This window comes from Dermacentor andersoni, chromosome 1 (assembly GCF_023375885.2).
Source record: "Dermacentor andersoni chromosome 1, qqDerAnde1_hic_scaffold, whole genome shotgun sequence".
Lineage (NCBI taxonomy): Eukaryota > Metazoa > Arthropoda > Arachnida > Ixodida > Ixodidae > Dermacentor > Dermacentor andersoni.
Genome location: NC_092814.1, coordinates 323,912,965 through 323,925,014, shown reverse-complemented (window position 1 = coordinate 323,925,014; position 12,050 = coordinate 323,912,965). Strand labels below are relative to the sequence as shown.

The following is a 12,050-nucleotide window of genomic DNA, read 5'->3' as shown; positions in this document are numbered from 1 at the left end:
AAGAGCCAAGCGATAACCGCCGCCGTATTTTTGTGCCAGCACCCTCGCGCATTATATATATATATATATATATATATATAATGCGTTGAACCCTGGCCGCACTGTACTTTGCGCGTACTACGCTTTCATTAGATTGAGACGCTTGAGGGTGAGCCATCTCGATGGCGGTAACAGCGCACGCCGTTTCCTCGTTGGTAATAAGGACATGTTCAGCGCCTAGGTTGGCTTAATCCGTGTGGTGCGAGTGCTTCCTTAGGAGGCGAAGTTGATCAAGTTAAAAGTTTGCGTTGTGCTTGGCTCGCGTTTGTTCTATATCGCGTCGGTGTGCCGAATAAAGCAAAACAAGCGTTTTGTACTCCTTAAGGTCAGAGAGGCTCGACGGAGTAAATGTTCCGAGGCAGGTGTGATATTTTGTGTGAATAACCTGCGGCATTGTCTTATAGGCGCAGCGAGACATGCCAGCACATCGCAGGGCTGCTTCTGAGCTTTGCTGACCTGGCGACTATTGAAAACAACAAACAGCCTTCATGCACGGACTTGCCATGCTAATGGATCATACCGCCGGAAGGTATGACAGTCTTTATCATGTAGTGCAAGTAGTTGCATGCTAAAGCGCTCTCGTCATAATCCAAATGTATCGAGCTTGTGCATTGCAAACCAATACATGCATCAGTGAAACCATAAAACCAAGGACATGTTCACATGAGCAGTTTATTTCTGAAGCAGCAGAAACGACAAAACTAATAAGACATGTTGAACTTTCTGGCTCGCGAATATGAACATTTTGTACGTATTAGACGTGTTCCTCTTTGTTTTGCACTGCAAATATGCTTAAGTTCAGTGTCTTGAAGCAACGAAAAGCAACAGTGGCTTCGTATTTGTTTGTGTGCATCAGTAGAACATGAGAAAACAAACTGTTTGTTGTTTTCTTTAATGCAGCAAAGAGGCCAGTGCCAAAGGTGCCGCTGAAGGAGATCGTGTTTCAGAATCCTCGAATAAACAGAGCACTCCATCAAATGAAGTTCAAGCCATGCAGTTCTGCTTTACCGCCACATCATGAAGATGACATCATATCATTAAAGGAGAACCTGTTGGCCTGCTACCCAGCACTTCAAGTACTGCGGTACATGAAACCAGCAGGTGAGAAACCACAAGGAGTTCAAGAACCACCATCCGAGGTCTTGATTCAAGACAATGAAAACCTATGTGGCATCAGCGCATTGGAATCGTTTAATGCACACATGGCATCAATGAAGCCCCATTGTCAAGAGGAGAGGGATGCAATATATGTAAGAACTACTCCATTTTATGAATCATGCACTTGTGCGAGAGCTCCTCATAGGGTGTGTAAAGCTACTGGGGAAGCTGCACACTTCAGGCCAGTATGATACACAAGATGCTGAAGAAAGGATTTTATGTGTGCAAACCTCAAGACATGTTACGAATGAAAGTGAGGAAACTAAAGTTGTCTCCAAAAGAGGTCTGGCAGAACCTGCTGGTGGTCAGTGCTGCATTCCTAATAAAAGTGTACAAATATCAAGTGACTTAAAGAGTGAAGAAAAATGCTAGAAGTTTTTATTGTGCTAAATGCAGAAAACTTGTCAGGATTAACTATAACAGGACAAACAAATTCTATAAAAAGCCGACTACCTATGGAGCAGCTACAACATTCTACTTTTTTTCCAGTTATGTTTACAAAATTTAGTTTACACTTTTTATTAGTGCCGCCTTAAAGTTGCTTAAGAAGCAACACACTCCGAAAACTTGTTCTGCTATGTCAGTCATAGAAATTGGAAATGCCCCATCAAGAATATGAAAGCTTTTGATGCGTCCAATAGCCCGCTCAACATGCACCCTTGCACATGCAATGCGAAGAGTTTTTTCCACTGCTTGAGGCGACATCTGTGCCTGGTATGACTCACGAAATGGTGGCCTTGTTGTAATCGCACCGCTGGCACGAGTTGTTGGGGTCTCGGTGCTGACGCCCGTTATTGCCAATGGGTCGCAAGCCCCAAGGGTAGCGTTGGCCTGGCGGCCTGGGGCACTGGAAGCATCCGAAGGTCCCGGCAAAGCAAGAGAAGACTGGTAACAGAACAACTTGTTTATTCTAACATAGCAAAAGAGCGGCCGGTCTGGTCGACCGAAGTGGAGAGACGGGAGAGCACGTAACTCAACAGTACAAATCGGAGGCTCTCTCCTGGCGTCCGGGGGCAGCGGCTCTTATACTCTCGGCGTCGCGGTCCAAAAGGGAAGGTCACGGGATGAAGGTCACGGGATGAAGGTCACGGGATGAAGGTCACGGGATGAAGGTCACGGGACGGCGGAGCATGAGCCCACGACGGCGCGCACGGTCGAGCCGAGAGACCTGCTGAACCGAGTGCAGTGACGCATCGCCAACCCGCCCACACGACGGCGCGCACGGTTGAGCCGAGAGACCTCCAGGCTCCTCATTCGGGGAACTCCGCTCCCCGGCTGCCGCGCTTTGACAAGCGAGGGCACACACACACACACGCACACACGAAGACACGTGGCACTGAAACACGCCTGGACACGCTTGGCGGGTAGGCGTTGCGGCGGCGTCGAACGGGCCAAAATGTCCGCCGCATTGAACAAAGCCCCGGCGTCCGTTGCATCCGCGCCGGCATTACCGCGCGTTGTAGGCGAAACGTAACAGACCGCCCCGCCGGGGGAAGGAGATCCCGATGGTCAGGGGACTGCATCCGCTGTCCGGAGGGATGTCGCTCGATGATGCTCATAACCGAAGTCGGGCGTCCTTTGGCGTTTCTTGAGCGCAGTGCACAGAGAAGGCCTCGTTCTCACGTTCAGGTGCACACAGGACACTGCAAAGTGACTTCGGGAGAGTTGACATTTTTGTTCTCGTTTCCGGCAAGCGTTAGAACCACGCCTGAAAGTCAACCGCTCAGTCAGCAAGCACGGCACAACCCTCACTAAGCCCTGCCAGGCTCTTTCCCTTTTTATACTGCTGCCTAGTTCCTTACAGTAGTTTAGCAGCACTCAGAACGCGTCCACAAATCGGAAAATTGCACTAGAAAGCACATCATCACTTTGAAACACTACACAAAAGCAATAAGTTAAAAATCCTGCCTCAGGAAGAAAAACATCAGTAACAAGCAATTTTGAGGCTGATTCCCACGTTAGGGGCTTCGACTTAAGCCATCGGCGTTACCGTTGAGACTCCCCTTTTTGTAACGCACCTCAAAGGAATATTGTTGCAAAGCGAGGCTCCAGCGCAGGAGGCGGCCATTTTTGGGAGAGATGGTCTGCAGCCATTGGAGAGGGCAGTGATCCGTTTCAATGATAAACCTCGAGCCGGCTAGGTAACATGACAATTTCTGAACGGCCCACACGATACACGCACACTCTTTCTCGGTGGCGCTATACGCCTGCTCACGACTGGTCAGCTTACGACTAGCATACAGGACGGGGTGTTCTACTTCTCCATTTTCCCGTTGGCACAGTACAACGCCCATGCCTCGCTCACTAGCATCACACTGAACAACGAACCCTTTGGTGTAGTCGGGCGATCGTAGCACAGGCTGGCTTGTTAGGGCGCTCTTTAGGGCGCTAAAAGCTCTTTCCTTTGTCTCATCCCAGACGACTGTTTGCGGCTCTGTCTTTCTTAGAGCATCCGTCAAGGGAGCCGCGATATCAGAGTACCTGGGGATGTACCTCTGATAGTAGCCGGCGACACCTAAGAACGACCGAATATCGGTCTTCGTGCGCGGTTGCGGGAAGTCTCGCACAGCGGCCACCTTTATTTCAGAGGGGCGGCGACGACCCCGACCAATCACGTGTCCGAGGTAGACAACCTCGGCCTGTGCTAACTGGCACTTGGGAGCCTTGACTGTCAAGCCCGCATCGCGCAGGCGGGTTAGCACTGCCCGCAAGTGCGCCATATGCTCAGGCCAGGATGCGGAGAATATCGCTACGTCGTCTAGATACGGTAAAGCGAATTCTTGCTGTCCCCGCAACACTTTATCCATGAGGCTTGAAAAGCAGTATGGCGCGTTCTTCAAACCAAAACTCAAAACTTTAGGACGGAATGTCCCCATTGGTGAAATGAATGCCGCATACCTACTAGCCTCTTCTGTAAGTGGAACCTGCCAATAACCCCTGACAAGATCTAGGGTGGAAATAAACTGAGCGCTACTCACTCTCTCAAGGCGCTCCTCGATGCTAGGGATCGGATAAATTTGATCCTTAGTGATGGAATTAAGCCTGCGGTAGTCGACGCAAGGACGAGGTTCCTTGCCCGGTACCTCAACTAAAATCAAAGGGGAGGTATAATCACTCTCACCCGCTTCAATAACACCGAGCTGTAGCATTTTCTTTACCTCAGCCTCCATAATATCGCTCTGGCGGGGTGACACCCGGTACGCCTTGGATCGTACTGGCTCTGGGGAGGTAAGTTCTATGTCATGAGTAAGGACAGAAGTCCTACCAGGCCTCTCAGAGAACAGACCTTGAAACTCTTGTAAGAGCTGGTGTAGTTCGGTTTTCTGCTCAGGCGACAGCGATGCTTTACTTATTAAGTCACTAATGACTTGATCGGTGTCTTTCCTGTTTGTCACTGAGCCTAGTCCCGGAAGCTCTTCGGGCACGTTTACCATCATGCACACCACTGCTTCCCGTTGCTTATAGGGTTTGAGCAGATTACAGTGGTAAACTTGCTGTGCTTTCCGCTTTCTTGGCAGACTCACCACGTAGTTAACGTCCGACAGTTTTTGAACAATCCGTGCTGGGCCCTCCCACTGCACGTAGAGTTTGTTCTTTAGCGATGTGCGCAATATCATGACCTCATCGCCCACCTCAAAACGACGGGCCCTGGCTGTCCGATCATAATAAACCTTGGCCCTCTGCTGGGCCTCTGCCATTGCTTCACCTGACAACTCCTGTGCCCTTCTTAAGCGTTCGAGGAGCTTAAGCACGTACTCTACCACGACTGGGTCGTCGCCCCTGCCTTCCCATGATTCTCGAAGCATGCGAAGCGGAGATCGCAGCGAGCGACCGTACACCAGCTCAGCTGGCGAGAACCCCGTAGCCGCATGCGGCGCGGTTCTTAAAGCAAACATCACTCCAGGCAGACACAGCTCCCAGTCAGTTTGATGTTCAAAACACAATGCTCTCAACACGCGCTTCATGACGGAGTGGAGCTTCTCAACGGAATTCGACTGGGGGTGGTGCACTGAGCTGTGTAACAGCCTTACCCCGCACCTTTCGAGAAAGGCTGTCGTCAAAGCGCTAGTAAACACTGTGCCCTGATCTGACTGGATTTCTGCAGGAAAACCAACTCGCGCAAATATGGACAGTAGTGCATTGACTATCTCAACTGAGCTGAGTTCTTTAAGCGGCACTGCTTCAGGGAACTTTGTCGCTGGGCAGATCACAGTCAAAATGTGTCGGTACCCCGTGGCTGTTACCGGCAGAGGTCCCACTGTATCAATAACGAGCCGTCTAAAAGGCTCCGTAATGATAGGTACCAACTTCAACGGCGCCCTCGATTTGTCCCCTGGCTTGCCCACCCGCTGACAGGTGTCGCATGTCTTCACAAAGTGGTCTGCGTCCCGAAAACACCCTGGCCAATAGTACTCCTGCAAGAGACGGTCCTTAGTTTTCTTAACTCCTAGGTGTCCGGACCACGAACCCCCATGCGACAAGCGCAACAGATCCTGACGATAGCATTGAGGCACGATCAGCTGATCGAACTCCACTCCCCTGCGGTCTAGATACTTCCGGTACAGGACCCCACCTCTTTCCACAAAGCGAGCATTTTTTTTGGCGATACCTTCCTTGATAATGCAGCGTATGTTTTCTAGGCTGCCATCCTTCTTTTGCTCGGCTATCAAAGCCGACCGGCTGACTTTTAGCAACCTGTTAAGTCCGTCTGACGTAGGCGCGATGAGCAAATCTGGAGACAGCTCTTCTAACTTTCCCGTGTCGGGAATTTCCTCTCCAGTATCTGCTGCCTTTAACGCTACAGGCTCAATTTTATTCAGTTCGGGCGTGCTCTGAATACCAGCTTGCTGCGCCTCTGACCCTTTCTCATCGTTCAACAACGTCGGCCCCGCAACTACCGCCTTTGCAGCGAGCTCCCGAACCTTCGATCTGGTTAAGGCCTGAACGCTAGCCTCACCAAACAAAAGCCCCTTCTCGCGCAGGAGGTGATCGGACCTGTTCGAAAATAGGTACGGGTACTGGGGGGGCAGCATAGATGACACTGCGGCCTCCGTCTCAAGTGCTCCGAAAGGTCCTTCAATAAGCACTTTTGCTACCGGCAGACACACGCTATGAGCTTCCACTGCTTGCTTGATCCATGCGCACTCGCCCGTGAACATATCGGGTTCTACGTAAGAGGGGTGAACTACATCCATTGTAGCTGCGGAATCGCGAAGCACTCGGCACTCTTTCCCGTTCACGAGGAGGTCTCGCATGTAAGGCTCGAGAAGCTTCATGTTCTCGTCAGTGCTGCATATAGACAAAAACACGACTTGTGTTTTTGTTTCTGGACACTGCGCCGAAAAGTGACCCGGCTTCTGGCACGTATAACAAACGCGCGCTTGCCTCGTCTCGAACCGCTTTCTGCGTTCGGCTTCGGTTGCCGCCGTCTCCTTACGTTCGGTCGGACTGCTTTCACTCGCATCCGCACTACGTGTATCCCCCTTTGCTCTCATGGGTGTGAACTTCGGCCTCTCAAACTTGGAGCCAAATTCACCCTTTTGACCGTCCTTAGCTCCGCGAGCCCGACGCGTCACAAACTCCTCGGCTAACTCAGCGGCTCTAGCCACCGTACTAACGTCTGGCCTATCCAAGACCCAGTACCGCACGTTCTCAGGTAACCGACTATAAAACTGTTCTAGCCCGAAACACTGCAGAACTTTCTCGTGGTCACCAAACGCTTTCTCTTCTTTGAGCCACTCCTGCATGTTTGACATAAGCCTGTACGCAAACTCTGTATATGACTCACTTTTGCCTTTCTCATTTTCCCGAAACTTCCGACGGAACGCCTCCGCTGACAGCCGGTACTTTTTTAGCAGACTCGATTTCACTTTGTCGAAATCCTCTGCCTCCTCTCTCTCCAAGCGAGCGACTACGTCGGCCGCCTCGCCGGGTAGCAAAGTGAGCAAGCGCTGTGGCCACGTTTCCCGAGAGAACCCCTGCTTCTCGCACGTTCGCTCAAAGTTAACCAGGAACAAACCAATGTCCTCTCCAAGCTTAAACGGCCGCATCAGGTCAGTCATTTTGAACAATACTCGTTCTCCTGCACCGTGTGCCTGACTTCCATTACGAGCGCGTTCCATCTCTAACTCGAGACGCTTCATTTCCAAAGCGTGTTCGCGCTCTTCTTTTTCTTTCTGTTCTTTTCGTTCACGCTCATCTTTCTCTTTCTGTTCTTTAATTTCACGCTCCTGTCTTTTTGCCGTCTCCCTCTCCTCAATGGTCTCAAGGCATTCCGACAGCTCGTCATCCTCAGCTTTTAACTCAAGAATAGCCCTTAGCAGTTTTGGTTTTCTGAGTTTGTCTGAGACATCCAGACCCAACTCTCTTGCAAGCTCCAGCAATTTCGGTTTGCGCAACGACTTCAAATCCATGGCTGCTCTGAATGCTGCTTTCTCTACTGCCGACTATTGTCTTGCCGCAAACTAACCCGGTAGCAACGACAACCACAATTACCAGCTCTGTTTCTAACACTAACAAAAGCCTGGCAAAACTCAGAAGAAGAAAGTCCCGCACTCACCAAACCTTGCAGCCAAGACTTCAGCGCAGTCGTTCCGCTGCAGGCAACCAGTCATCACACAGGGCTCGTTGCGCTGCTCCCGGATGGTCGTTGTGCTGCTCAGCATACAGTCAACCGCATCTCTTCGCTGCTGGCCTCCGTTGTCGCGATCTCACCGCTAGCAACCAGATGTTGTAATCGCACCGCTGGCACGAGTTGTTGGGGTCTCGGTGCTGACGCCCGTTATTGCCAATGGGTCGCAAGCCCCAAGGGTAGCGTTGGCCTGGCGGCCTGGGGCACTGGAAGCATCCGAAGGTCCCGGCAAAGCAAGAGAAGACTGGTAACAGAACAACTTGTTTATTCTAACATAGCAAAAGAGCGGCCGGTCTGGTCGACCGAAGTGGAGAGACGGGAGAGCACGTAACTCAACAGTACAAATCGGAGGCTCTCTCCTGGCGTCCGGGGGCAGCGGCTCTTATACTCTCGGCGTCGCGGTCCAAAAGGGAAGGTCACGGGATGAAGGTCACGGGATGAAGGTCACGGGACGGCGGAGCATGAGCCCACGACGGCGCGCACGGTCGAGCCGAGAGACCTGCTGAACCGAGTGCAGTGACGCATCGCCAACCCGCCCACACGACGGCGCGCACGGTTGAGCCGAGAGACCTCCAGGCTCCTCATTCGGGGAACTCCGCTCCCCGGCTGCCGCGCTTTGACAAGCGAGGGCACACACACACACACGCACACACGAAGACACGTGGCACTGAAACACGCCTGGACACGCTTGGCGGGTAGGCGTTGCGGCGGCGTCGAACGGGCCAAAATGTCCGCCGCATTGAACAAAGCCCCGGCGTCCGTTGCATCCGCGCCGGCATTACCGCGCGTTGTAGGCGAAACGTAACAGCCTGTATATAGTTATTCCCTGGGGTAAATAAGAGAATATAAAACCTTTGTCGACCATTATATCATGCCCAGGTTGTAATCTATCAAGCCCAGAGCTCTGCAGAATTGCCTTGTCCGACACTGATCCTCCCCACAGTCGTGAAGCATAGGAAATATAGCCATCAGGTGTGCACCCTATTAGTACTTGATAGGTATTATAGGGCTTGTACGTTGAAAATGTTTGCCGCTGGGCATGAAGAGAAGAGGGACGTTGTATTCGAACTTCTGTGGCATCCAAGACCAGCCTAGTATTCTCAAACCCTTTGAATGATTTTGGAAGGTGCTGGGCAATAGCCTCTCGTGTTGGAAACTTCGTGAGCTGTTCAAGTTCCAGCACAAGGAAGTTAATCCATGTTGCAAATATGCGGCTAACCTGGTTTGGTGACATCAGAAAATTGTGTGCTGGTTCTCTTCCAGCCATGCCAGTTTTCAGCCGCACAAGAACCTTAAAAAATTCAGCAGCTAGGTCAGTCTCCTTTGGGCGGCCACGGGTATCGCTTCGCGTTCTCTTTTCCCAGCCCCAGTACGACATCTTACTGGCACGAGGTTTAAGATAATTGAACAGGCTCTTGAAAACACTGTAATTAGGAAGACCGGTGTAATACAGACAGTCTTTTGCAGATTTCTCAAGCATGCTTGGCGTCAGCAGTCGTGACAAGGCCTCATCCAGACACTCTTCTAGCTTGATGTTCCGCCTCTCCAGTAGGGAAATGGTCTTGTACAGGAGTGCGACTTCTTTTTGCGCAGTTGCTTCACTTTCGTCGTCGTGTTTCAAACACACTTGGCTGGAGCCTGGCTCAGAACCTGCATGATGGGCACAGGAAGGCAGACTGCACAGCTATTTAGTGTGTATACACATTGCATTGCATAAGGATGAGGTTAACCTGCTTGCCATACACATACAGTATGGAAGACATCTTTGCTTGAAGTTATCTCGACCTTTTAAGTCCTTGGAATGGGAAATGAGATGGACGGGGATGCAGTACAAGCTTGACAAAGGTATGTGGTTTGAGCATTCTAATGCAGTATCGTCTTCTAAAGAATTTCGATATGAATGACATGAAGTTTACAAAACTGCAATGTGCACTTTCGTAAAATTGCAGGAGTTGTACAATTAAGACCACTACACTGCAGAAATAATGAGTGCAATGACCAGAAAGACATCGCAATGAATCTCTGTTGTGTATGAGTGTTCATAGCCAGCAGTACAACTGCACAACATGACTTTATGTTGCAGGGCTACTAGGTCATGAGCAGTGCCCTACTTTTCATTGGTGATGGAACTATTTCTGCCTCTGCGAAAATAACGAATTTGTCTTTTGTCACATATCATTTAAATTAATTTGGCCTGTTTTATATATCCGCCGTTTTTTGCTTTGAATGTGGAGCCCTGATCAGCAAAAAATGGAGTGCGAAAACAGTCTTACAGAATTAGCTCCAACTTACCATTTTCTGATGCTTGAGAAGCAGATCTTACGTCGGCAGTGCTACAATCCAAATCATGCATAGTTGTGTCGGGGTAATCTAAAATCAGATTCAGGCACTTAGTTGCAATAACAGTCTGATGGCATGTTCACCTTGACGACAAATTAACAGCATCTAACCAGCTCTTAAGCTTGTGAACTGTTTCTTGTGTAACTTCTTTTTTTAAATGTGATCTCAAAAACTGTTTACGTAACTTCGCACAGGTGTTGCGCCTTAGCGACACATTTTAAGATAATCTTCTGTCCCTTGTGTTTTCATTATACTAAAAAGTTTAAGAGCACGACAATAGACTTTATGTGCCACTATAGGAAAGTTCCTAACTCACCAGTGATTGCTGGTTGAAGTTGCAGTAACTCATCTACAGCTTTACTGCCATGTTGTGAACACGCCATTCCTGCATAAACTTGGGAAAAAAAGACAACCTCTGTACTGTTGCTGAGTACGATATCACAAATATGATAGTGGTAAACTGGTTATTTCCTTTCAAGTACGATTGGCATGAGAGATTGGGCATATTTAGGCTCCTGACCCTACGACACGTGACACAACTGAAAATAGTTGACTGGAAAGAGCCTTTGCATTATTTTATTAATGTGCACATTTAATGAATGAATGGGCTAAAATGGCAGTGGTCATGCCATTCTTCCATTGCACGTGTCTCTCCCACAAGGGTTATTCCAGTGAAGCACGATTCCAATAAATCATTTACGTAAGGTTGCAAGTCGTTGAATGAACTAAACTTATGTGTTAAATAGGAAGTATACCATGCTGCTCTTTAGTGACTGCAGTACGCTGAGTGTCCGGGGATTCAAAACTGGAGCTCTGTTTCTTGAGACCGGAACCTGTGTTGGCAGCTCCTGCAAGGTTATACACATGATAGGTTACATACAGCCAAGCAACAATCTTTAGATACTTTGAGAAATGGTTACATTAATGCCAGAACGTTCGTTATACTCAGATTACATACTCTATTACAATAACACATTTTTGCTGCCTTTAAGTTTCAGGTGATGTTAACTTTTCAGAAACGGAAATGCTAATGGACTGCACTGTTGCACAGCAAAGTAATGTCATCTTTGTGTTACAAACAAATACAGTTGACCGCGTGATTTAGTGCGTCCGTCTCATAAAATAACTGGTGTGCTGTATTTACATTGGAAAATTATAGCAGTGTAGCTGGGTGCAACTCAGAGCAGCGCACTGCGCAAAATCGCGTGCACAAAAAAAAACAAGAAAAAAACAAGGAAGGCGGAAAGGTAGAGGGACGAAGGGGGCGGAGTAGTTCGGCTCGCGCCGTCCTGTCAGTGTGCATACCAAGGAAACGTACGAAACACGGCCAGCAAGGGTACATACGTTGAAACACACAATATGAGCGGCCGATAACAAGCTAGCCGACGTGACAACGAACCCACTTCACGTTAGCACGACGACGTGTTGTACCTTATGCAAGCGCCTACGGTAACAAGGCAGCCAAACTAGTGACGGCCCCCAAACGATTCAGAGCTGAGCGAACTCGAAAAAATACGCTGAGGTGATCGTACACCCACACGCGCCTTTCGCAGTCCCTATCCATAGTGACGTAACATAGTGACCCAGAGGGCAGAAATACAAGCTTTCTTCACAGCACGTTGGTCTACTTACGTTTGCAGTCACTTTGCCTTTTCACGCAGCGGTTGTGCCGCCGTACAGCAGCCTCGCCCGGAGTCTCGCTGTACGTGAACGCTGTCGGTACATAGTCCGGATGATTGACGAGTTTCGACGGCCGGCCTACGTTTGACAGAGGGAGATTACGACACGATGGCCACAAGGAGTTTTTTTTAAAAGAAAGCTTACCGCTGATGAAGTGCGCCCCGCATATTCGAGCATGCTTTGTTGGCTGCCACAATGAGCC

The 12,050-nt window shown here is 49.6% G+C and overlaps 1 protein-coding gene across 1 annotated transcript; it reads right to left on the bottom strand.

The window, feature by feature from the left end:
- Positions 1-8,606: 8,606 nt before the first annotated feature.
- LOC140219255 (uncharacterized) lies at positions 8,607-9,497 on the bottom strand. Its single transcript, XM_072289057.1, has one exon. It carries the CDS (start codon positions 9,306-9,308, stop codon positions 8,607-8,609), a length of 702 nt encoding a protein of 233 aa, XP_072145158.1. The 5' UTR covers positions 9,309-9,497.
- Between the last annotated feature and the right edge of the window lie 2,553 nt (positions 9,498-12,050).

Bases quoted from the DNA above. Each gene is read 5' to 3' on its own strand.
- LOC140219255 (XM_072289057.1), bottom strand. From the start codon at position 9,308: ATGCTTGAGAAATCTGCAAAAGACTGTCTGTATTACACCGGTCTTCCT.